General features: G+C 38.9%; 1 protein-coding gene across 1 annotated transcript; it reads right to left on the bottom strand.

The window, feature by feature from the left end:
- Positions 1-14,439: 14,439 nt before the first annotated feature.
- On the bottom strand, positions 14,440-26,226 carry LOC112503323 (DNA cross-link repair protein SNM1). Its single transcript, XM_025107384.1, has 10 exons — positions 25,500-26,226; positions 24,833-24,984; positions 23,568-23,897; positions 23,111-23,174; positions 19,753-19,970; positions 19,558-19,668; positions 17,444-17,549; positions 17,144-17,355; positions 15,257-15,360; positions 14,440-14,893 (listed from the first exon to the last, which is right to left on the bottom strand). The coding sequence occupies exons 1-10, from the start codon at positions 26,224-26,226 to the stop codon at positions 14,749-14,751; spliced, it is 2,169 nt and encodes a 722-aa protein (XP_024963152.1). The 3' UTR covers positions 14,440-14,748.
- Between the last annotated feature and the right edge of the window lie 254 nt (positions 26,227-26,480).

The raw sequence follows: 26,480 nt of genomic DNA, 5'->3' as shown, positions 1-26,480 counted from the left end.
GATGGTGATACGAAAGAACGATTTGCTCCAGAGTCAATTAAAACTTTGGCACATACTGAATTAACAAGAAATGTACCTGTCACCACTTCAGGATGCTCTTCCGCCTCGCCTCTCGTCATCTGAAAGGCTCTTTCTTTTGTATTTGACTCTGCATGTCTTATCCCTCCCCGACCACTTGAGTTAACACGATTATCCATTTGCCCACAACCTGTTGGCACATACCCAGATCCTCGGCCCCCAGAATATCCAGATCCTTGACCTCCAGCAAAACCAGACCCTCGTCCCTTCGCTTGCGAACAATCAGCATTTACATGTTGAGATGAATTACAAGTAAAACATCTTCGTGTCATTCGACAGTCTCGAGCTATATGTCCTGGTTCCTGATATTTAAAACATACCCGCGACTCTGCATTACAATTCACCTGATGTATTTTATGACATCATGTGCATGCCTTATCAGCAAACCTTGGGACTGGTCGATTCAAACTTTCCATAAACCTCGGTCTACGTAAATCGGTCATTGTAGCTTCCCCCTTTCTTTTATCTCCAACCCTTTCTTGTGGTTGTCTATTGATATCTTGTTCCAGTATCTCAGCAGCATCAACTGTTGCTTGTAATGTTGTCGGATTCCTGGATATCACATACTTCCGGAGATTAGATTCTAAACCCCAGATGTACTTTCTTACTTTGCTGTTTTCCGATATGATGTAAGCTTCAGCGAACCGGGATTGTTCCATAAAGACTTCCGTGTATTGACGAACTGTCATATTTTCTTGTTCTAGACAAAGGAAATCATCTTCTAACTTTCGTACTGCCGCTTCCGGACAATATTGCATCTTGAACTTTATCACAAATTCCTCCCATAACATGGTTTTCAGAATGTTTGGATCTGAACTCGACAAAACCTCCCACCAATATAAAGCACTTGACCTCAGACGGGATACAGCAAACATGACTTTTTTCTCTTCAGCACTTTTACTAACCTGCAGACTCAACTCAATTTCTTTAAGCCAACACATGGCTTTAACAGGGTCACGCTCGCCAGAAAATTTAGGAGGTTTACAGGCAAGAAACATTTTGATATCACCTCCTTTATGAACAGAAGATGAAGTAAGGGGTACAGATGTACCAGTTACCGGTATACTAGCTCCGGCTTCTTCCTGCTGTTCAGGTTCCCTTAAAATTTCTAGGTTATTTCCAAACTCTCTTGGAATTTTCCCAACTCAGCTGCCAGTATTTCCTGAGTAATAAATCTGGGGTCAGAAACATTGTGTCCACCCCTTGCTCTTCCTCTACCACAGGCAGACATTGAACTTTCTTGGGCCGACAATTCCTGTTCCACATGAGTTTCTAGTCTAGCACCTCTACCTCTTCCTCAACCCCTGCTGCGACTTCATGTTTCTATTGTCATTACATTTTTCGAGTCCTCTCCTTGGGTTACATTTCTTCTTCCCCGACCTCTTCCATGACCGGTAGAGTTCCTTTCCGATTGATTAGGATTTTCTGCCATTTTTCAGTATATGTCTATTTTTGTACATTTAAACACATATGATTATTCACATAATCAAAACATAATAACACGTTTATCCTCAAGTCTATCCATAACTCAGATTATTTCAGTCATATATAATCTATCTTTCTCATAATAGGTTCAGCTATAACATATTCCCCATGTTCATAGTCCCAGTGAAACCTATTATCATAACTTTCCACACCTTTAGTTTAAGTCTAAATATTTCGCAAATACCCAGATCCCTTAAACTAAGGCTCTGATACCAACTGTAACAACCCACAATTTCCACGTACAGATAATCCACATACACATACTCATAAAACAAAATATAATATTGTTTACAAAACACGGACTAACAAAAACTTTCTTCAATACATTTATGAGCAATTAAATTTCATCAATTCTAAACTTTCCCCTTGCCTTTATCCTGCGAGGTATGATGACCTGCAAAACAGGTTAGTCCAACAACTGAGCATTAGACCCAAAAGGTCTAGTGAGTGTACAAATCTCATACAAATAATATACTTTCCAAACTAGCAGCTCAGAATCAAACCTGTACACATACAAACATTTATCTATTTCTCTCGCGGTTACACCGCCATTTCATCTCTCTCGCGGGTACACCGCCATTACATCTCTCTCGCGGTTACACCGTCATTTCATCTTTCTCGTAGTTACACGGCCATTACATCTCTCTCGCGGTTACACCGCCACTACATCTCTCTCGCGGTTACACTGCCACTTCATCTCTCTCGCGGTCACACCGCCACTACATCTCTTTTACACCGCCATTACAACTCTGATAACGGAATTTGATCAACATTCAGTTGAATATGGAAATCCGGTCATCATTGTCCGGATATGAAATCCAGACAATAACTTAGAACCAAAAATGATAATCCAGACAAGGCTTGAGCGATAAAGATCTAAACCGGATAACATTTGGGCGGTTTAAGACTATATCGGATGACATATGAGCGGTTTAGCTCTAAATTGACATTTAGGCGGTTTAAGGCTTACACCGGTTAACCCTTGATCGATTTAAGAAAAATACTTCAAGTAACTTTGAGCGGTTTAGATGAATCCGGACGCCCCTTGTCCAGTTTATGGTTGAATCCGGACGACACTCAATTGGTTTAGATGGAATCCGAACAATACTTATTTGGTTTAATGGTGGAATCCGCATGATATATATAGTAAGATTGATAAATAGGGTAATTTCGATAGCAATAAATTGTATACCAAATTAATACTCAAAGCCGAATACACTCACCTTATAAAGTTAATCAGATTCAAGCCTGCGATCTACTAGCTTTCACTCTCAATTGTTTTTCTTTTGCTCTCCAGAAATTCAACAAACCCTTTACCATTCATATGCACTCGCTATTTATAGCAAGTGCATAAGCCGCCCTTCATCACAAACCCCGATTCACACTCACAACTCTAACATATATATATATATATATATATATAATAATTTAGGCATATAAACTTTTTCCCAAATCTTAGATCAAATTTTGAAACCCGAATATTACAGGCACGACCTATCTCTAATTGATGGCCAAGGATGTCAAAGAAGATGCTTCAGAGACATCAACTTCTTATGATCCCTCATCATCCTCACTTGCTCAGGTATGTCTCCTGAATGAACCTCTTCTTCTTCCTCTTCTAGCCTATCAGCGTTAGATACACTGACGGTGGACCTTTACAATGCACTGAATGGCATGTCTAAAGAAAAAATGCTTAATCTTGATCTTCAAGAACAGTTGAACATTTGTCATTCTAAGATCAAAGAGCTGACTAAGATTGAAGAAGATCTTAAGGATCAGGTCATTGTGAACCAAACCATCACCGTCGAACGCGAACAGGCTATCGCTGAGTGTGAGCAAGCAATTGCTGAACTCAGGGCTGAGAAGGCTACCATTGAAGAATGGTGCAAAGCCTTTGTCAAGGCCTCAAAGATCATTAACGCTCAGATCCCTGCTAAGATAAAGACTGGTCTAGGATTTTCCTAAGATCAGGAAGATAGTGTCACTGACAGGTTCATGCGCAAGTTTGGCATATTTGTCTCTTCTATTCCTGACACTTCTTCCTCTAAGTCCTCTTTCGTCGAGAGTCATCTTGATGGAATACCTTCGAGTTCAGGTTTCAAAGATAAGGGTAAATTCATCGTCAAAGCACCTCTTCCCAAGAAGACTAACAAGTCAAATAGATCTAAATTTATTCCTTCAGCTTGTAAACCTTCTTCTTCCTCAGGGACCAAGAAATCTGATTCCTCTCATAAATCTAAGTCTCATCTCAAGGTGAATGCTTCACCTAAGGACTCCAAATCCTCAAAAGTTCCTCCTAGAACTAATGAGAAGGGAATCCTTGTAGTTTGTCCCTCTTCTAATCTGATACTTCCTTGCCCTAAAGCTACCTTCAGCTATAGGAAGTGTAAACATTATGGTGAAACGACACACATTGCCAGTAAGTGTCCTTCTGCCATCAAGGCTGGTCCACCAGCCAAGGGCAAGAAAGTAGCTAAGGCTAAGAAATCAACCAAAGCGAAATCAACCACTAAGGCTGCTAAAGCAACCGAGGTGAAGAAAACCACTAGAGCCTCTTCTTCAGGCTCAGTGAAGACAACTAATGATGCTAACCCTTCAGTATCAAGTGTTGTATTTCCCACCGCTAAAGCCTCTTCATCAGGCTCAGTGAAGACAGCCATTGACTCCATCTCTCTAGCATTAGAGGTTTTTCCTATTTCCACTAAAACCTCTCCAGGTTCAATGAAGCCGTCTGCTGACGTTGGTTCTTCAGTTTCAGTAGATGAAGCCTCTAACATTGTTGGACCAAAATAGAATGGGTACCAAAATCCTTTTTAAACTGTTTCTTTGTGCAGGAAGTCAAAGGCATCTTGATAGTGGATGCTCAAGGCACATACCAGAAACAAATCCCTGCTCATTGACTACAAGGAAGAAATAGGAGCTTCCGTGACCTTTGGAGGTAAGGAAAGGATATACCAGAGGTTTTGGTATATTGACCAATGGTGCAACCATATTCAGGCATATTGCATACTTTGAAGGACTGAAGCACAACCTCCTCAGCATCAGTCAAATGTGTGACAAAGACTAGACAGTTAAGTTCTCCAAGAATCCGTGCTACTTCTACGACAAGGATGATAAGGTTGCCTTAAATTGTTCTCGTCTAGAGAATGTCTATATCATCAACATGGATTCTTCTCTTACTGAGAATAGTTGTTTCCTCTCTAAAGCTTCATCAGATATCAATTGGTTGTGGCACAAATGGCTTTCTCACCTAAACTTCAAGACACTTAGCGAGTTGTCTAGAAATAATCTTGTCACTAGTCTTCCTCAACACTCATTTGCAAAGGAATCTCTTCGCTCAGCATGTAAGAAAGGAAAACATACAAGAGCTAGCTTTATGTCAAAGCAAATCTCTTCAGTGATATCGCCTCTTCAGCTACTGCACATGGATCTCTTTGGTCCTATGAATGTACAATCTATCACTGGAAAGAAGTATACACTCTTCATTGTTGATGAGTACTCTAGGTACACTTGGGTCTTCTTTCTTAGATCCAAAAGTGAAGCACCTTAAGACATCATTTCGTTCGTCAAGAAGATAGAAGTACTTAATAATATTAAAGTACGATCTATTAGAAGTGACCATGGTATTGAGTTCAAAACAATACTGCGGATAACTTCTTTGAGGACAAGGGAATTTCTCACAACTTTTCTTTAGTGAGAACTCCTCAGCAAAATGGGGTCACTGAAAAAAGAAATCGAACAATCATTGAGGCTGCTCGATCGATGCTCAACGAGTCCCATCTCTCTACAAATTTCTGTGCTGAAGCTGTCAACAATGCTTGTTTCACTCAAAATCGGTCGCTGATCGTAAAGAGGTTCAAGAAGACAGCTTATGAACTTCTCCATGGCAGAAAGCCCTCTATCAGCTTTCTACATATCTTTGGTTGCACGTGTTATATTCTCAACAACCATGATCAACTAGGAAAGTTCAATCCCAAAGCTGATGAAGGAATCTTTTTTGGATATTCTTCAGTGTCCAAAGCCTTCAAAGTATTCAACAAACGCCGACAGACGATAGAAGAAACTATTCATGTCATATTTCATGAATCTCAATCAGCTAATTCTAAACCCATCATAAATGATGACGAAGAATTAGAAAACTGTATGTTTTCTCATTATAGACAACTTGAAGCTTCCTTCAATGTTCCTCTCAAAACTGAAACCCAGAAGCTGAAGATGATCCATTAATCATTCCAGTTGCAACTACTCACACCAACGTGTCTTCTTCAGAAATCGCTATTGTGCCCATTAGATGTGTTCCTCCTTCTACTTCAAACACTGATCAATCAGTGAATGAAATGCCTTCAGCATCTGAATCTCCTTCAGTCACTAAATCTGAGACTCCTTTAGCAAATGTTCCAATCACTGAAGAATCTGCAGCTGAAGCCTCATCCTTTATTCATGAACTTCTATGCTCATATGATAATCCTCTACCAGCTCAGCGATGGACTAAAGACCATCCAATTCATCAAATTCTTGGTGATCCAGGTGCAGGTATTCAGACTCGTCATGGTCTAGGTAATATATGTCTCTTTGTCAACTTTCTTTTTTTAGTTGAACCCAAGAAGATCAGTGACGCTATCTCAGACCCTAGCTGGGTTATTGTCATGCAAGAGGAGCTCATTGAGTTTGATAGGAACAAATTATGGTACCTTGTCCTACGTCCATGACAAGACAGTGATAGGAACCAAATGGGTCTATTGCAACAAGTTAGATGAAGAAGGTGTAGTAACCCGTAACAAGGCTCGACTTGTTGCTCAGGGTTATAGACATGAAGAAGGTATCGATTATGACGAGACCTTCGCACTAGTGGCTAGACTCGAAGCAATTCGACTCTTTCTAGCCTTTGCTGCCCATAGAGACTTCAAAGTGTACCAAATGGATGTAAAGAGCGTTTTCTTTAATGGAAAACTTCATGAGGAAGTTTATGTTGAACAACCTCCAGTGTTTCTTGACCCTAAGTATCCAAATCATATCTATCGTTTGGATAAAGCTTTTTATGGGTTGAAACAGGCTCCCTGTGCCTGGTACGATACCCTCTCCTCGTTTCTTATCTTTGAGAAATTTGTTCGTGGAAAGATTGACCAGACCTTATTTCTTAGAAAAGTTAAAGGTCATATCATTCTAGTCCAAATATATTTCGATGATATTATTTTTGGCTCTACTAATCCCTCTTTATGTTTTCGATTCGCTGATCGCATGAAGAAAGAATATCATATGAGAATGATGGGAGAACTAACATTCTTTTTAGGTCTCCAGATCAAGCAATCAGATAAAGGTATCTTTATCAATCAAAGTAAGCATGTCCATGACATGCTGAAAAAGTTTGATCTTTCTAACAACTCATCTATGAAGACTCCTATGGCTCCTCCACTCTCTCTCAACAAGGATCCAAATGGAAAGCCTGTAAACGTAACTGTTTATAGAGGAATGATCGGCTCTCTGCTGTATCTCGCAGCTAGTCGATCAGATATCATGTATTCTACTTGCTTATGTGCATGATATCAATCTAAACCTAAGAAATCCCATCTGATCGCTGTAAATCGCATCTTCAGATACCTGAAACTCCTAACTTGGGTCTCTGGTACCCTAAGGGTTCAGGTTTTGACCTAACAGGTTATTCGGATAGTGATTTTACAGGTTGCAAGATCAATAGGAAAAGCACCACTGGAGGTTGTCAGCTTCTAGGTGGAAAGTTGGTGAGCTGGACAAGTAAGAAGCAAAACTCAGTGTCCACATCAACCGCTGAAGCTGAATACGTAGCCGCTGGAAGTTGTTGTGCACAAGTCCTTGGGATGAAAAACCAGTTGAACGACCACGATCTTCAGTTTTCAAAGATCCATATCTATTGTGATAGCACTAGTGCTATTGCACTTGCAAACAACCCTATACTTCACTCCAAGACGAAACATATAGAGATCAGATGTCATTTTATCAGAGATCATGTTATGAATGGTGATATTGAACTTCACTTTGTTCCAACTGATTACCAACTCGCGGACCTTTTCACCAAGTCTCTTGAGGAGATAAGTTCTAACATCTTGATCAGCAAACTGGGGATGCTAAACGTTGAAGAATAATTTCTTTCGGCTATCATTGAACTCTTGAGTAAATGTATCTATTCTCTCTAAGGTATGTATACTTGCTCTCTATCTTCTAAAACTTAAAACTTTCACTGAAGCTTTCCTTCTTCAGTGATTCAAATGTTTTAAAATTTTGATTCAGTGATTCTTTCTATCGCTGAACATTTTTATGTTAGTATATCTCTTTTATACTTATCTTTTTTTTTAAATCAAAATGATCACTGAACCTTTCTACCTTCAGTGATTCAAATGTTTTAAAAGTCAGTGTCACTGAACCTTTTCTTATGAAAATATATTCTTCATAGATATTTTTCATTTCTTAAAAGCAAAACCATCACTGAAGTTTTTCTTCTTCAGTGATCAAATGTTTTAAAAGGTTTTTATTCAGTGATTCTCTTATCACTGAATGTGACTCTTCAAATTTCTTAGAACTTTTTATTTTAAAAAAATAGTTAATGAACCGTCTTAATGACGAAATTATCTGTTACCAATACGAATCGTTTTGAGACGCGCAAAAAGGTCTGACACACACGACCTGCTATAACTTCCATCAAATCATGGATGAGATCATGTCATATTCTCATCATGGCATTTCCTTAACAGTCGTATTTTCCTCTCTCCTATTTCTTTTCTCTCTCCTCCTACCTATAAATATGAGATCTCTTCCCTCATATTTTCTTTACGCTTTCAAATTCTTTTGACGAACCTCTACCAAAAAGAAACTGCAAGCAAAGAACTCTCAAGAACACTCGAATCCTTCAACCTTCTTCTCAAAAAAACTCTAAGGTCGATAAATTTCTTTAAGTTTGAACTGTTCTTCTTCCTTTTATGAAACTGTTGTTTGACATTTTAAGAACCTTGTTCTCTTAAAACACAAACAGAAAGATTAATAACACATTCTCCTTCGTGGTTATAATCTAAAAGTTTCACAAACACTATTCTACTTGAAAAGATCACAAAGAAATCTTGGACTACTAATATAAACTGTTTTTTTCTTATCTCTTGACCAAAACAGAAATAGCTGCCAAGAATGTGAATTTTACTGTGGAAGGCATTTCCTTCAAGGCCAACAACCACATAGCCTTGTTGAATATCCCCAGAAACAAAACAATCTACGAGGATGTTGTTGCCTTCTTAAGGATGCCCCAAATCGCCTACGCTCTCAACCATGAACCTATCATGGTTAGGAAGGCCCTTCAGCAGTTCTGGATGACTGTTGAAGTGGTGCAAGAGGAAGACAAAAATGGTCATCAGGTGGAGAAAATCTCCTTCACCTTCAACAGGATGACTGTGAGCTTTGGCATGACCACTCTAAGGCACGCTCTTCGCTTCCCAAAGGGTCCTTTCGCCAGCTACCCTACTACTGAAGAAATCATCGCATGCCTTGATGACATTGGCTACCAATGGACAATAAAGAAGGACTCTAGCGAGCCGTTCAAGTCACTGTCCAAAATCGAGAAGAACTGCATGTCTACGGTGTGGCAGTTACTGTTCTCACACTTCATCCAGAGGATGGGTGGAAAGACTGACGACCAAGATCAGGCATCCACGGTCACTCTCACCATCGGCATCTCAATGATCCGTCACCGACCGATCAACTTTGCTGCTGTCATCTTCGACGACCTGGCGCTTAAGCTAAACAAGCGTCAGAGGGAGAAAGTGGTTCCCTACACCCGCTTCTTGTCGATGGTCTTCGCCAAGATTTTTGGTGAGAAGTACTCTAAGGAAGGTAACCTTCCTGTCTACAGGCTTGGATCGAGGATTCTGGATCACAAGCTCATGGATGGAGATGTTTCACTCTCGTTAGTGGTGCAATACTCTTAAATTCATCCTTCTCATCCCCAGGTGGTGAAAACAAGGGAATTCCCCCCGAAGTCTAACCCAACCACCACAACCCTTTCTACCAAACGCCCATCTCAACCAACTCTTGGTTCTCCTTCGAGGACCAAGAAGGCCAAAAAGGGGACTACCTCATCTCTAGCTGTGACCTCTCAAAAGGTCTCAGCCATTGAAAGAAGCCTCAATCGAGGCACTTTTAGTCAGCCTTCCCAGCTCTTCAGTGATATCTGAGATCACTGTTGTACCAATGGCTCCTCACCCAACCACCTCAGTGACCCAAATCACTGAAGGTGTGAATATCAGCGTTGCCACCGCTGAGCACTCACTTCGAGTCTCAACCATCTTCTCCTCCCCTCCATTATTGGTCTCAACATGTGTCCGTGAATCATTAGTGCCATTCCTCCCTGATGATGAGACACCCACCACTGAACCTGAGTAGCTCCTCTCAAAGCTCCTCAGCATACTGGTGCTCATCCTTTTGAGTGCACCATGGATCCAACCAGCGTTAATCCTTCAGATAACGCTGAAGACCCCTTAGGTACTCCATCTTCCTACCCATTTCATTCTTCTAACCCTGAGCTTCCTTATGCTCATTCTCACTCCTTTTCAGGTCCTTCTAAGGCCCAAGCCATGGATGAAGAAGACTATGATATAGCAACGGACGTGAAGCTGCTCCTCCCAGCAGTTGAGACTGTCCTCATCAAGATGGATGAGGTCCATAAGGACATGTCTCGCAGGGACGAAGTCGCTGCTGACCTATCAGCCGTCAGGGCTGAAGTCCAAGAGGTGAAAGGTTAGCTCTCCTCTCTCCAAGAGGCCGTTCAAGCAAATGTTGAGGCTATCGCTGCTCTCACGAGCAAGGCCGATGAAGCACATGCTCAGAATGTCCAGCAAGTGGAGCTGCTGCAACAACTTCTGGTCACTCTCAATCGGCTAGTACTAGTGCCTACTCCTTCCTTTACCGCTGATGACTGCGCTCAGCTTAATGAAGTGCATGAAGCAATGATTAGCCTAGCCAATGCTCTTACAAGGCTATAGAAGATGACGGTCCTCCAGATTCAGAGCGTCGACCAACTCTCTAGCTTTTGCTCTCAAGCCATCGCCAGAGGGGGGAGATAAGGTCTGATGTTGGACCATCTGCTACTGCCGCCCCTGCTGAACCTGCTGCTCCAGTAACCCATAAAGCTGAAGCTCCTAGAGATGAAGCTGACGCTGAGGTTGTCTATGATATCCCAACCTCCTGTGAAACTCCTGCAGCTGAGGAAGTTGATGTCGTCCGAGCTGAAGCTCGTGACGATGACCTTCCCATCACCTCTGCACATGTTGTTGGTGATGTGGAAGAAGACAATGATGATAATGATGAAGGCGAATCTCCTAACCTCCCTGACTCCAACAGCGACCTGGATGACGACGATGATGATGACGAAGAAGACGACTTCACCATCCAGTACCAGCGTCCTTCCACTGCCACTAAAGGTGTCACCCTCAGGGATTTCGCATCCCAGGGGGAGCAAAGGGGAGAAGAGGCTGCTCAAGAATCGCACCAGGGCACCAAGTCCAAAAGAAAAGGTGTCGCTGAAGAAGGGAATCTCAAGAGGCTGAACGTGAAAAGAATCTAAAGTTGGCCGAACACGACAAGCGCTAGAGCGAAGCTAGCCTTAACAAGAGGATCAACCCTAATCCAATTACAAGCGTCAACATGAGCGGACGAATGAAAGATGGTGGGATGCTGATCTCCATGCTCATCACCAGGGATAATCTCGAAGCAATCACCGAGTAACCTTCCTATCTTGGCAAATATGGCTATAGCAAATGGTTGGAGATCCGACAAGCCATTCAGCGCTAAAAGTCCAGACATAAGCCGATTATTGAAGACATCATTAGCGAGTTGATCAAGAAGGTGTCCAAGTATGTCGCAGTCCCTGAAAGGCCAACGCTGAAGAAAGGTAGAAGAAGAAAAAGGCCTTCAAGCCCTAATGATGGACCATCCTTGAGGAACGAACATGAAACAAAGTTCTCCTTAGATGAAGTCCTGAGGGCTTCGAAGCCAGACATATCGATGTTGAATCTCTCACTGCTAGCGAAGGGTCCTTATATACCCAACATTGTGCATGTGAAGCCTGAGTTAGGACTTATATTCCTTGAATATGATGGCGAAGTGGGATTTCAAAGAATGTCTGAGTTACATCTATGCCCTATGAAACACCTCGGATATCTTAGGTTCTGGCTAGATGAAGACTTCAAAGGTGAAATGATGGACCGCAAGATCAGAAGGGAGTTTCTACGTGGAAAGGAGCTTGGAGAAAATGTACCTGGCTTCATTAAGCTGAGCGACTTAGACTAGTTTCTTTCCATTGTAATTTGTCCATTCACTGTATAACCTATATTCTATGTATACCTTCAATGTTCAATCTTATATTTTGTAAGTTTTAGACATGTACTGAACGACTTGTAATAATTCCATTTGAAATTAATGTAAGCATTTTTTGTGTATCACTGAAAAAGATCCCTGAAAAGAGTAATAGGGACACAAGTCTATGAGTTCCAGTGTTACTCTTACATTCACTAACAATCTATAAGTCGGTGAACATGTTTTCAGTTTCAGTTTCCCTTCTTTTATTTTTTTTTTAACTTATAACTTCAGAAAATTTACTAAATAAAGACTGACTCACTGAAAAAGATCCCAAAACAGTTAAAAGGGACATGTTCTTTATATGTAACTTTTCCTTACTATTATTTGATAAGGCAACTTTCATTATGTTGCTTTGTTATTATCAAATAGGGGGATATTGTTGATCCTCTCTCTCAGTGATTTAATGATAATCCCTTCTACCTTATACGAAGTATTTTTGTTTCTATCTTTCAGTTCCAGTGATCATCACTGAGTCTGTTCAGTGATCGCTGAAAACATGTAATGTAAATCCATCAACGACGGTGATACTTCAAGAAGACAAAACTCAGACCAAAGAACCTTCAACGAAATTTGAAGAGTGAAACTGAAGATTAGACACTGCCGAGTTCGTGATCTGAAGCGGCATTCAGTGATTACAACCTAGTCTACATATATGTGAAGACTGCCCAAGCCTCAGCAAATGCTGAAGAGACCTTCGTTATTCCAGCATTCAGCGATCAAAGAAGCTTGTTAAGCAAGATTGTTTTTGTCTTGTCCTTCCACACACAAAGGACAAACATACCCTTTCTAGAGTATAATACGGTACGGAGCTGATTAGTTGACTCTACTACCCACCAACTCCATGAAATGATGTCTGCTCATGAATAGGCTTTTGTACTATTCACTATGGCAAAGGACAAGTCTTTCTCTAAACGCTTGACGCGTGTTCAAATCCTACTGCATTGCATTAAATGTGCATTTAATGCAATGGGTATAAATAGAGATAACTCTTACTCTTGAACCCTAACTCTTACGTTCATACGTGAAAGAACACACATCTAAGAACACAATACGTTTATCTTCAAAAGCAAGTTAGAATCCCTTTTAAGTATTCTAAATAGTTCTTGCCTAGAAAGAACTTACTTTCTTATAAGTCTTAAACAGCAAATCATTTTCTCCTTACTAAGAACTTGTGTGTAACTTAGATTGTTTAGATAGGTTATCTTTACCTTATCTTTTCCGCAAACAATCTTGTAAAATCTGTATTAATCCTTCTTTATCAATATATATTTTAAATTTGAAAAGTTAACTGTGTTTGTATTCATCCCCCCCCCCCCTTCTGCAAATTGTTTATACACATCTTGTAGACCTTAACGGGACCACATGTATTATATGGAATCAGTTTTTTAAGAATGAATAAGAAACATACAAAGTCACGAATGTTGGTTTTCTCAAAATGTCACCCTATGATTTCAATGGTATATTGCCCTTTTCCATTCAAGAGTTGATGAAGACAGAGTTGGTGCATATATTAACAGATAGGTCAAATCGGGATTGAAGATATTCATCAAGGAACAAAAAATACTCAAAGAATGTTTGAACCACCTCATGAAGGTTGTGATGATTTGGAAGGAACCAAGAGAGGCAAAATAATTCTTCCTCCATATTTGGGCATAGTTTATAGAAATGAATTCAAGTTTAAAAGGCTATTTAGAGCCCCATGAATCTTACAAATACTTTGATCTACCATGAGATGGATTTGTGAAAAATATTTTGAAACGTAGAAAAACTCAAACAGAACAATCAAGAAAAGAACATATCAATCATATCAGAAACTCTTAAATTTAAAGATTTCCTAAGAGTTGTATGGATCAAAGTTCAAGATGTATATGGTGTTTATTCTTTTTGATATGTTGTTTAACACTTGGAGAGATTGTTGAATCCCTCGTGTAAAGTTGAAAAAGTATTGACAAATATATGCTTGGAAAAATGCCAAGTGTTGAAGATCGTATGCTTATGAGCCTAACAGTCAAAGCCTTTTGAGTTCAAGAGTGAAGTCTAGTTAGAAGCTTCGAGTTCAAAGGCCAAGTAAGATCAAAGGCTTCAAAGTCTGATGAATTGGTCCATGTGTGGGTCTTTGAGCCTAAGTTTAGAGTTTTGGACTTTTTCTGAAGATTTGTCGAGGGTTATATCTCAAGCATCTATATGTCAGAATCCTTTCAAACCTTTGTTAACTAAATTAACCATCTCTCCTATCTGGCTATAAATAAAAATGTTTAGCTATTCTTTCTTGTGATCTTTTGAATGTAACTTTTGATTGTAACTTTCCTTGAAATCTTTTGTAACTAAAAGTGTTTATCCCTAGATCTCGTCTCTCTCATACATTCTTGTAACTAGATCACATTGTAACCCATACTTGTGATTAATGAAAATCATTCAGCAACATTTTCGTCCAATTACTATTTCATAGATTGATTTGTTTAGATTCCCCATACATATTTTTATATTTGACATTTGGCCACTGGAACACATATACATAGAGCTTACGAAACTTGTTATATCAAGGCTCATAAAAGATTAAAGAAAGACAACCTAAAAAGTAAAGATTAAAAAGTCAAACACCACCTTCAAAGAAACTTGCCCCATGACATGCCTCAAGACACCATGGAGCATGTCTTAGCTTACATCAGAGATGCGTCTTGCACCATGGCAGCGCTCCTTTTAGTTTGTGTGCAATTTGGAGTTCAGTATTTAAACATAGTTCATGTAACCGGTCACATTGGAAGCAACGGAAAATTGTGATTTGATCGTGGGAGAGATTGGTATAACAAATTAAGACGATAAAAGAGAAACCATCCTGCTTGCAGACTCTGGGCAATGGTTATTTACACTTGGGATGATGTTCTCTGGCGATATAAACTTGACAAACTCTTTGAGCTCTGTAAAACTGCTATGCTCACTGTATGGCACCTCATACCTACAAAATATTGCACTAATTCATGATCAAAAGATTATGCAACTTGATTATTATGGCTTTTGCTCACTTTCACTTATTAAAGAAACATTGGTTAATGCTTAAAAGTTTATATTTCACTTGGATCCACACTCTGGGAGTCGAATAAACAAACCAGATTAGTGGCACATTGTTGCCATTGATCTACTATTACAAACAAACTCACTTTGAGAATGCTATCAACTAGCAGCACCAGAAAAAGAATTCAAGTATATCCAACATCAGCATGTAATTTAAGATAAAATTAGCTGTTTTGAGACGAGATCTTAGTATAACAAGTGTAAAAAAAAAGCTTAAATTAGTTGCATTGGATACACATAATATCACCTTATAATAGTTCCCTGCTGCCACCTTCTCCCTGGGGATGATTTCTTTCCTTTACCAAAAGTCCAACCAGTTGGAGAGAAAGCAACTATAAGACTGTATCGACCCTGAACAACAATACTATCTATCATAAATGAAAAAAAAATGGCAAAATAAATAGGAGCACATGGAAGTCATTCAACATTGAGCTGTTATGATCATGGAACATCTGTACCAACATTTCTAGTTAATGTGATATATGTTTGTGTGCTGTATAAAAGAGCCAAAAGGTGAACTTATTGAAGGTAAACTACTGACTGCAATAAAGATAACATCCAAATTGGTGCTCTCTTTAGGGTACTTGAAAATGCTAACGTGACCACGTGCTTTGTACTGGTGTAGGTGGTAACTTAATGATGCAGCAGACATCATGTTGAACAGATTGATAATATTGTTTCATGTGTAATGGAATCAGATATGAATGTAAACCAAACCAAACCAAACCGAAAGAAACCAATATATCTCACTCAAAAGTAAGGTCATCAAGTTGGATGGACACATACCTGTTCTCCACCCAAAACAGTAGAGCGGGTGTTTCTATGAAGACCCAGGCCCTTCTTTGAAAATCTTTTGACACAAAAACTAAGATGCATATGATTTTGGAGTACTATCAATGATACCCATTGACCTTTGTACCATTCTAGAATCTCAGAATACATTTGATAACATATCACTGGCTTGACATTTACTTCTGAGACTGAAGGACTGCAGTGTCTAGAAACTTAGTTATGTTGCACTGGTAAATGCTATTATAAGCATTTAATGGGTACGGAATAAGAAACACCCATGAATGTTTTCATAACCTACTTTTTTGGCTTGTAATTGTATGGTAGGATGATGTCCCTTTCATACAACAGCCTATACAATATGTGTAATTAAAACCTTGAGAGCTGTCCATACTTGAATGGCACTGACTAACACCAAATAATGTTCATGTTCATCCGAAAGATGTTACTAATTTTGAAGTAAGATATATCTCAACCTTAAACGAGAAATTCTAAGGGGCCATTTACCAAGGTCTTACAGGGTAAGCGCTTACAGAAGGGTAAGTGCTTACAGGCCAAAAACATCACCCTCACTTATCTTATCGTGTAACGCTCTCGGCCATCAAAATGGATTGTTTGTTAAACCCGGTAAGCACTTACCGGGTGAGAGTCTTTTCCCTCAACTTACTGGGTAAGACTCTCGGTCCTTGTTATGCCTCTTACCAGATAAGATTCTCGATCTTTTCCATGCTCAATGGGTAAGGTAAGTAATATCGGTAAGCGCTTACCCGGTAATTGTTCAGTAAATGGCCCTAAATCTCTTCATGAGCAAGAGTTGCCAGGGTAGATATTGTGTTTTCAGTGGGAGCATTTATTAGTTCAAGCATGCATTTTGCTTAGGCTTCTTAATTTCTATGATCAAGAAAGTGAAAAGGAAAATAACAATTACAAATGGAAGGGAAAATATCTTGAAAGGCAATGAAAACAACCCAAGCCAATAAGTGAGCACCCAAATGGTGTACCTTCCTTCTCCAACAATGGATCAAATCTATGAATCAAGAAGACACCTTCAATATGTTTCTATAGTGCTAGGAAGGGAGCAACTTAAGGGACATGGTATCATCCAACAAGTTTCGAGCGTATTTTTGATGTCATGTTTTGTATTCTTTTTTATGGCTGTCATCTTGGGTTTGAGAATCGAGATGATTAGGTCTACTGTAAAATAGTCTTAGAGCATATCAGTGGTCAGCCATCTTTTACTCCAAATTTTGTTCTCTCTATGGTGCTTTCTGCTTTGCCTCTTCTATATTTAGGTGACGTTTTTCAATTAGCATGTGAAAAAGAACTTCAAATTTGAACCTCTTACCATATACATGTTAGATGCATGTTTCAATCTTTTGAAGCTTGCAAGTGTCCACATAGGCACAACATGAATGTGGCTCTCACTTTCATCCAAGGTTAGCCATTGCATATCTTCCTTGGGCATTCCCAAGCATTCTAAAAGCCGCATCTTTGCTGCAGTAACATATACTTTCTTACGGAGAACACGAGCTACTTCCATGAACAACCTTTCTTTTCCTGTTTTTTATTTTATTTTAGATAGAAGAAAAAGAATGATGATATCCTTTTAAAATAAGTGATCAATTAAATAAAAAGAGAACCCTACCGATTGTATAACTGCCAATCAGAAAAAGTGTTCTTGGGTTAAAAGCTTCAGCTTGAATGGTCTCAAGGACGTATTGGACTACAGCCTCTTGCTTCGGAAAGTCATACTGCCAGGATTGTTAATAAACTTAAGCAACCATCAGACATGTGTAAATGCGTGTATTTTCCATGTTCACAAAAAAAATTCCTTTTTCAATGTGTGCAAGTATTAAAATTATATGATAACTCATCTAAACTCTGTAAGGACGCACCAAATTCCAAATCTGCGATTTTAAGACCACATGTTATACGCAATTAAATAAATTACTAGCCTTCTAAAGTTCCTGTTGCAGACCAAGAATGTTAATAGTATTGTTTACCAAGAACATATACTATCAGATATTTGTTGTCTAGATAGCCAATGAGTGGACAATACATGTTTACTTCATCTAACTACATCAAGCAACCCCCATCGCCATCCCCCAGTAAGTGTCCCCCTTCAAAGACGTATTTCTATTCCACAGTTTCAAACTCTAGAATATTGAGAAAAGGACTCCAGGGCACAGATCAGTTATCAACATTTGTTTGTTAGCAGCTTAATGAGCTTAACGGGAATCACAGTTTATGTGGTCAGCCATGTATGACCGTTTGATAGTGGCTTATATAGAAAGTGCATTCAGTAAGCTTCTAGTGGGGGAGGTTTATGCAGAAAGCCAAGTTTTGTTTCCAAACCTTCCCCTCCCAATTACAAAAACATTCTCTTTCTCCCTATGCAAAAAACCTTCCAGATCTATACAGACAGATTAATCACACAAACAACTTTATCCATACAGGACTTAACGAAAAATCAACCAAACTCCCTTATAAGATAGAAGTAAAATGTGAGGATTACCTAAACCAGGGAAAAGGTCTAAGGCCAGAAATAGGCATTATTCTATTTATCTTAAACTTTATCTTTGGTCGATGAATAAATTGAAAAACTTAGCAGTGCCTCCCTTGCACACTGTTTCTTTCCTTCATAAGCATTCACTCATGTATCACTTACGAATTAATACATAACCATCAACAGGCCTTTCATCCCAAACTAGTTGGTGTTAAAGTTGTTTAAGGCTCAAGGCGCACTTTGACGCAAAGGGGTCCCAGGGCCTAGGCGCAAGGCACAGGCGTGAAGTGCAGGCCTCAGGAATATGAGGCGCGTCTTATAAAAAAAGTATATATACACACAGAAACAGTTATACACAACTCAAATATGTAGCAAGTACTCCAATGCAGCAACCAACAGTATTTCATAGAGGCACAAGGGAGAAGGGTTTAAAGCGCAAGCCATGACGGAGAAGTTTTGAGGTATGAGTATTTATAGAGAGAGGTGCTTAAAAATATTACGATTTGACTTATATCATCTATTTAGTAACTCAGTTTTTAAGAAGTCTAGAAGATGAGAAAACTTATTTAATATTGGGGTTTGACGTGGTATTTAATAACTCCTTATGAGGAACGCCTAGGCCCACAAGGCACCTCAGCCAAGGCGCATGGCCTTAGTGAGCCTCATGAATACGCCTAGCCTCGACTTTATAAAAGCCCAAGACCTTGAGCCTTAGAGCCTAGGCGCGCCTGGCTTTTAACAACTATGGTTGGTGTGGGCTAAAAAATAGGATCAATTAACTACTATAGGTGGACTTCTCTTAGGCTCTGTGACAGATTCACATACTCCTAAGGCAAGTCCTTTTGTGTAATCGGCTAATTCAAATCTCTATTCACTACTACCACACATGTCAATAACCTTGGCCAATCCTACCTCTCTGAACAAATTACCCCCATATTACAAATCTCCTTGTAATTGGTGAATCCAAAGGTCTACATTGGAGATGACCAACCATCTCAAACCAGTGTTGCCACATCTTCACCTAAATGAGTACCACCTCCCTCCAGATATCATCATTTCTAATCATATCTCTCATTGTGTGGCCATTCATCTACAGCCAAGAACTATTCCTACATTGAGTTTGCTTCAACCATAGCTATGACAAAACAGAAAATGCAAGATGCATTCAGATTAACATGCAAAACAAAACTGTTCTCAGTTCACATTTCACCGTAAGACAAAAGCTCCAAACTAGAAACATTTTGTTTGCATACCTGAGGGTCACAATATGTAGTATCTAAGATGAGAGTATGCACACGTGTCTGCAAACTAGAGATCTTTGTCATATCCTCACAAAAACGAAAATCTCCTGTGTGTAGAATAGCCTATGCATGAAAAGACACAGTGATCAAGTTCAGAACTTATAACAAGTAAATAGACGAAAGAAAACAATAGTCAAAATAACACACCTTACAGCTTGGTGGTTCAAATAGAATTATGATGGAACCTGGACAGTGATTAGCGTCAAAGCATGTCACATCAACTCCAGCAATGTTTATCTTTTGGTTGAGAGGTAAAACTTCAATCTTCTCCCATGGGATCCCAATCTTCAAATTTACAAGTTTTGCTGTAATCAAAGAGCAGTAAATCTTCCCATGGCAGAAAGCCTTTGTAAGACCTTGATAATCTGCAGCAGCAAAAGCATCCAAATTACAAGCAACGCAGTTAACACATAAGCCGTAGCCATAAAAGGAGCAAATTTAGCAGAACTAAGCAATCTTATTTAATAAATATCTTGCAAGTCCTACATATTAGTTAGTCACAAGGGAAATCAAAGTACAAATTAGCATTTGTTTTCAAACAAAGAGCTTTCATCCCAACATGCTCTATATGTTTTTTATTTTGTATTTAAATGGACAAAATGGCAATAATATCCTCTATATAATTCTAAAAGGTATTGTTAAGTTTTCTGCCTAGTGAGATATAAAACTTATACCATGTCATACATCTATGAGAGGATATATATATATATAGAGAGAGAGAGAGAGGGAGGGAGGATAATGAGAGAAGCAAACCAATTTCCAAGAAGGAGAGAAAGAATATGGGTCACATACCTTATTTAATAAATAGATAAAATAAAGATTATTAAATTAAAAAGGGTAGCATTATCTCTGTGATGATAATCCCTAATACATCAGGATTGAGTTTCTTTTCCAAACCGATTTCTAATAATACGTAATAAACTGATTTCATCACAAAGATAATTATATGTTTTTATCACATATGATAATTTGTTCGATGATCGTATCAATCATATGTGATAATTGTAGATACTTTTGTTAATCATATGTGATTATGTATATTTACATTTATAGATCTTTCTGTGACGTAAATATTATCACATGTGATAATACGTCACTTATATTAAGACGTTTATTATCATATCACATAGTGGATCATATGTGATAAGTAGTAGCATATTCTAGAAACCAAACAGAGTTAAGCCTAAAAGGCTTTTCATATATTTTCCTATTGATTATAAAATACAAAGCAAGGCTATTTATACAAAAGAAGAAGAATCCTTTCAACCAAAGAAAGGATAAGGAGAATCCTTTCAACTAAAGAAAATGACAGAGAAAATCTATAAAAACAGAAAGCTGGAAATCAGGGATAACACCCTTAATTGACAGGATCCCCGAGGTATTTGATGCAATTATTGACAGCTCCAAAAAATCTTCACTCCCCCACAAGTTGGGTATGGAGGTCGACCATATCCAACTTGTTTATCATTTTTTCGAACTTGCCCCTGAGTAAAGCTTTAGTAAGGACATCTGCTACTTGAAGTTCAGATGGCACGAAGGAGATCTCAAGGGCTCTTGTTTCTATCTTCTCTCTGATAAAGTGTCAATCTATCTCCACATGTTTCGTTCTATCGTGATGCACCGGGTTTTTTGCAATTTCTATGGCTGCCTTGTTGTCGCATAGGAGCTTTATTGGTTCCCTGTTGAGAAGCCTTAGTTCCTTGAGCATCCTTTTAATCCAAATTCCTTCGCAAATCCCATGGCACATGGCCCTGAGTTAAGCCTCAGCGTTGATCCTAGAAACCACTTGTTGTTTCTTACTTCTCCAAGTTACCATATTTCCCCAAACAAAGGTACAATAACCTGTTGTGGATCTTCCAACGGTTCTTGACCTCGCCGGTCAGCATCAGTGAAGATTTGAAGGTCTCTTCTACTTGTTTTTTTTTTGAAGAAAAGTCCTATCCTGGATTTTTCTTAAGATAGTGGAGGATCTGGAACACTGCATCCATGTTTTGCTTAGTGGAAAACTGCTGGCGGGTTCCATTGGAATACTTGTTGGCTTGCATCCCAAAAATCCATTCATGAACCTGGAGACCATTCCGGCTGCATATCCAATATATGGTCTTATATGGACGAGATATATTGATTCTCCAACCAGCCCTTGATACCTCCCTTTATCCACTAGCTCTACATCTTCTTTTGGTTGAGGTGACCTGCTGGCGGGTTCCATTGGAATACTTGTTGGTTTGCATCCCAAAAATCCGGTTTCAGAGAGAAGATCAAGAGTATATTTTTTTATGTGATACAACAATTCCTTTCTTTGATCTGCCGATCTCCATTCCTAGGAAGTATTTCAACCATCCCAGATCTTTGACTTCGAACTCTCTTCCAATAACTGTTTTTAGACGGGCAATTTCTTGAAAAAAATCTATGGTAATGATGGTGTCATCCACATACACATTACACAATCATCACAACAATTCGACCGTCTGAGGAGTGTTTGGTGAACATTGTGTGGTCAGTTTGCCTTTGAATGAAGCCTTCTCTTTAGTATTTGAGTGAGCCTATCAAACCAAGCACGTGGGTATTGCTTTAGACCATATAATGATTTTAACAATTTGCACACCTTCCCTTGATTTTCGCCAGATTCCAGTCCTGGGGGCACATCCATATAGACTTTTTCCTTTAGTTTTCCATTTAAGAAAGCATTCTTGATGTCCAACTGGTGTAGAGGCCAGTCCAGGTTAGCGGCTATAGACAAAAGGTTTGTTTGACTAGTTACGGCGCCTTAGCCAAGGCCCAGCGCCTTAGTGCGCCTCCTCAATACGCCTCGTCTCAACATCCAAAAAGCCCACAAGCTTACACCTTATGCGCCTCAGTGCCTAGGTGCGCCTACTTTTCACAACTATGCTTTAACCCAACAGTCAACTCACTTAGAACTCCAGCTTTTATTTATCTTAGAAGGGTGTCCCAGGCTTAACTAAACCCGGCAAATTGTGATCTCAAAAAATCAGCCCTGATAAACCCGGTGGCCACAATTGTTGAGCTTTAGAATATTTTCAAATTTTGAACCTCAGCCTTACTACATTTCAATTTATTCTAACTTAAAGACATGAAACTAAGATCAGCTCAATTGTGGATCTAAGCTGCATCCATAGGCATATGCCACATATCCTTGTTTCGGTATAAGGGATGTGTGAGAAATAGTTAAACCCAAATATAACATATCCCATACTTCCGGTGGTCAACAAATAACATGAGCTCATACCCAACTAAGTTAAGGTAGAAGCGTAACTATAAAGCAGAATTCACCACCAAACTTGAAAGCCATGTTTTTATGCAACAGAGAAGCAAATGCCTAAATCATATAAACCAATGGAAGTAACTAGATCATGCCGTACAGTCATTGTTTCATATCCCCAAGAGCGTTGTTAATAAATATCATGCAAAAGCTTCCATATGACCTTGACATTGTATCCATGAAACAAGATTTGGCAAATTACAGTACAAATAAAATTGCACTTACGATCCATATGGAAGTGAGTAAGGAACCAGTAGAAGTAATCCCTCTGTAGATATTTAAATGCATCCTGGTAGAAAAGGAAAAGTTAGAAATCACGAATGCATCATTAGTTTAATCTATGGCAGTATCAAAATCAGTGAAAAACAACTTTGGGAATAAAAATTAAGACACTGATAGAAGTATTTGACAGTGTACTTTAACTTTTAAATTTCAATAAACCAGAAGATGCATGATCTAGAAAATAGAGTATCTGACACTGTAATTGCGATGTGATCAAGAAAAATATGAGGCTACAATCTGGAAGGCTTTTAATTTATAACTAAATAGGTAGCTCAAGCTGTTGAGTAATAAATCAACATGTAATTGAACTTGGGACAAAAAAACTCATCTACAATCACGTTGACAAATGACATAAATGACATGACATAAGTAGCAACAGGCTAACAGTAAGAGAGCATACCACCCGGAACGGTGTTCCAGTTATTGAACACCATGAGGGTATATCTCGGAGCTTTTTATTTGAGAAATGCATTTTCACCCCACCACGTTTATTACCATCATTTGAGTTGGTTTTTCCAACCTGTGCCCCAGTAATGCAACTTTTTTTCACTTTTCCAGCAAAGCCAGGAAAAAAATCTGTAATCAGCTTATTTGTGATTATTTTATTCTCCTTGTCTGCGACTTTTTCGGGTATATTCATTTCCGCAGAACCTTCTATTCTCAGTTCACTAAGAGCATGAACAATCTTCTTCCTGGGACCAAGAGCAGTAATACCTATCTTATGTAGATCCTGCCGGAAAAGAAAAGAGAGTGGAACTTTACTTAATTTAGCAACAAGCAATAATAGTTTAGGTTGACAGAAAAACAAAATTGCAAGGCAGTAGGATGATAAAGGAATACTTTGGAAACAAATATAATTGGTTAAGCATCACAAGGTGGCTCATGACTTGAAATCTATTTTGCGGCAGACTCCAAGAGTTTGCTAAACTGACAATACTAGCTATAAATATATTCCTACATGTTCAAAGAAATTTGTTGCCTAAGAAGCTTTTTCAGCACCAAACAGGTAAATCATCATTAAAGGTGATCTCTGTTAAAATAAAGGCAGGGGTTGATTTGGAGTTGTGAGACCAACCACATAGCATGCCAGGATAAGATTCCAAAATCAATGGCGAGATATAGAAATTTATTTTTTATCCCAATCTTCACCATCAACTGAGCAACATTCACAAACTTATGAATTGTGAAAACTTCACATTATGACAGAGGAATTGATTTAACATTATAGCATCTGGGGCATAAGTTATTCAGAAGTAGAAGCACTGGAGAATGTACAGAAAATATGAAACTGCCTAGTAAAGTGAACCATATGTAAAGGCAGCAAAGTGCTATTGCTTAACTAAGCCAACTTCTCTTTCAAAAGCTCTTTGCTCGATCATTTTGTTACATTGATCAAAAGAATGAGCAGGCAGTTTACCCTACTAACAATTTGTTCTCTTTCCCTGAAATTCAAAGGAACTCATCCACAACCACATGCAGATACTGATTTCTTAACTTCACAAACTCACAGAAGAGAAATGCAACTGTATATGCATTGAGATGAAGAACCAACAAAGACTTGTGGCATATTGAGTGATATGGTTTGAAAATTGTGCATCTTCCCATTGAGATAAAATTTTACATTAAGATGCCAACTTAGCTGATCATAGATAGTACAAAGCTTACCTCCTCTGTCAACCATTTCAGACTGTCCCAATCGATTTCTTCGCGGATGAATACTTCTTCATACCGAGATAGGCCCATATTGTGCAACCATTCTACAACAGGAGAGATGTGACCCATTTTCCCAGGAGGGTGACAAGAAGATTCATCAAGAACTTGGCCAGGAGCTCCAGAAGGGGGACCGTCAAGAACTTGCCCAGGGCATTCCATAACATGGTCACTATCAGGAATATCTACCTGCATAGTATGGAAAATCAGTTCCCAGATGAAATATAACTATTTATCATGTCCTACTGGCAGATAAAGAAAATGTGTGTCATGCATAGCCTAAATACATTTCATGTTTGCATAAAGTAGAAATCATTCACAATGGAACTTAAGCTATAAGGTAATAATAGCCTATGATGAATTATAAGAAATAAATTTACACAGGTATTTCATTGCCATGTTCACAATCTTTTGAATAACGGAAACAGAAAAGATTGTAAACAAATTCATGTGAACTTTGGTGTTTGCCTATGTTATGAATCTCCTAGTTTATGATGGTTCATGCAAAGCCAAAATCAAGAACAACAGAAAAGGAAACGGTAACAAACCAAACATCTAAGCATTAGAAATTGTTTAAAAATGAATAGGTCACACACATGATACAATTAATAAGAAACAATGCAGATGCAAGAGAATGATACATGATTTTGAGCCTGCTCTTTGTCAAGGCACTCATTGGTATGGACTTGTCTCAGCTCATCACTCATGTTAGAAATGTCAACTCCACACATGGGACAGCTAATAGAATCACCAACATCCATGTTATCACCGATTTCGATCTCCTTCCTTTCAGAAGAACAACATAAATTAAGCAACACATCAAGCTGTGTAGTACCAGCCTCCTGATAGTCGTCAAATCTTTCATCCGCACCCTCGTCCGACTTCACAGCAGCATTTTCACAATCACTTAGACCACAATTACCCCTTGACCTCAACAGCAACCTAGACTCTATCGAATTTGACAAGTAACTAAGCCCCTCATTTGGTTTCATCACTTTCTCATCATCCTTAAATGAAACACCATCATCGCCCTTAACATTGTTGCGGAATACAGTCGACTCCATAGATTCTAGAGAGAAATCCGAACCCGAACCCGAACCCAAACCCAAATCAGGTGGCTTTTCAAGATTCTCCTTACCAAGATAAGCCAGATTCTTTTTAGGCTTCTTGGGTGGTCGATTGATGGCAGCATTGGAGTGTTTTGGTAGCTGTGATGAGCTAGATTTTCTTTGGGTGAGAGGCAAAGATTGAGTTGGGTTTTGAAAATCGTCGTCATCGTCGTTGAAGGGAGAAAAGCTGAAACCGGATTGTGAAGAATGGATGGTTTTCGTCTTCTTCGATTTTGACATCACCACAGATTCAAAAAGAATGTTGATCGATTCGAAAAGATGGCGTCTTGATCCTGTGGGTTTTGGGAGACGAAAGACGATCCGAGCATTTCAAATACGTAGTAGTTAAAATGGAGGGAAGTACACTGATGAAATTAAATCTCACTTTTTCGCTGAAAGCAACCAAAAATAACAAAATCGAAAATTGAAAATCAAATTTTTGTTTACATTTGATCTTAACAGACGGGGAAAAAACTTAAAAAACCTTAACCCCA

Source organism: Cynara cardunculus, unplaced genomic scaffold (genome assembly GCF_001531365.2).
Source record: "Cynara cardunculus var. scolymus isolate 2C unplaced genomic scaffold, CcrdV1 Un_Scaffold_2866, whole genome shotgun sequence".
Classification (NCBI taxonomy): domain Eukaryota; kingdom Viridiplantae; phylum Streptophyta; class Magnoliopsida; order Asterales; family Asteraceae; genus Cynara; species Cynara cardunculus.
Note: the sequence above shows the minus strand (reverse complement) of the source record. Positions and strands in the feature narration are given on the sequence as shown.

Bases quoted from the DNA above. Each gene is read 5' to 3' on its own strand.
- LOC112503323 (XM_025107384.1), bottom strand. From the start codon at position 26,226: ATGTCAAAATCGAAGAAGACGAAAACCATCCATTCTTCACAATCCGGT. The intron at 17,550-19,557 runs GTATGCAAACAA...CAATCCTGGCAG, and splicing joins CTACATATTGTGACCCTCAG to TATGACTTTCCGAAGCAAGA. The intron at 15,361-17,143 runs GTAAGAGGTTCA...ATTGTTGTTCAG, and splicing joins ATGCATCTAACATGTATATG to GGTCGATACAGTCTTATAGT.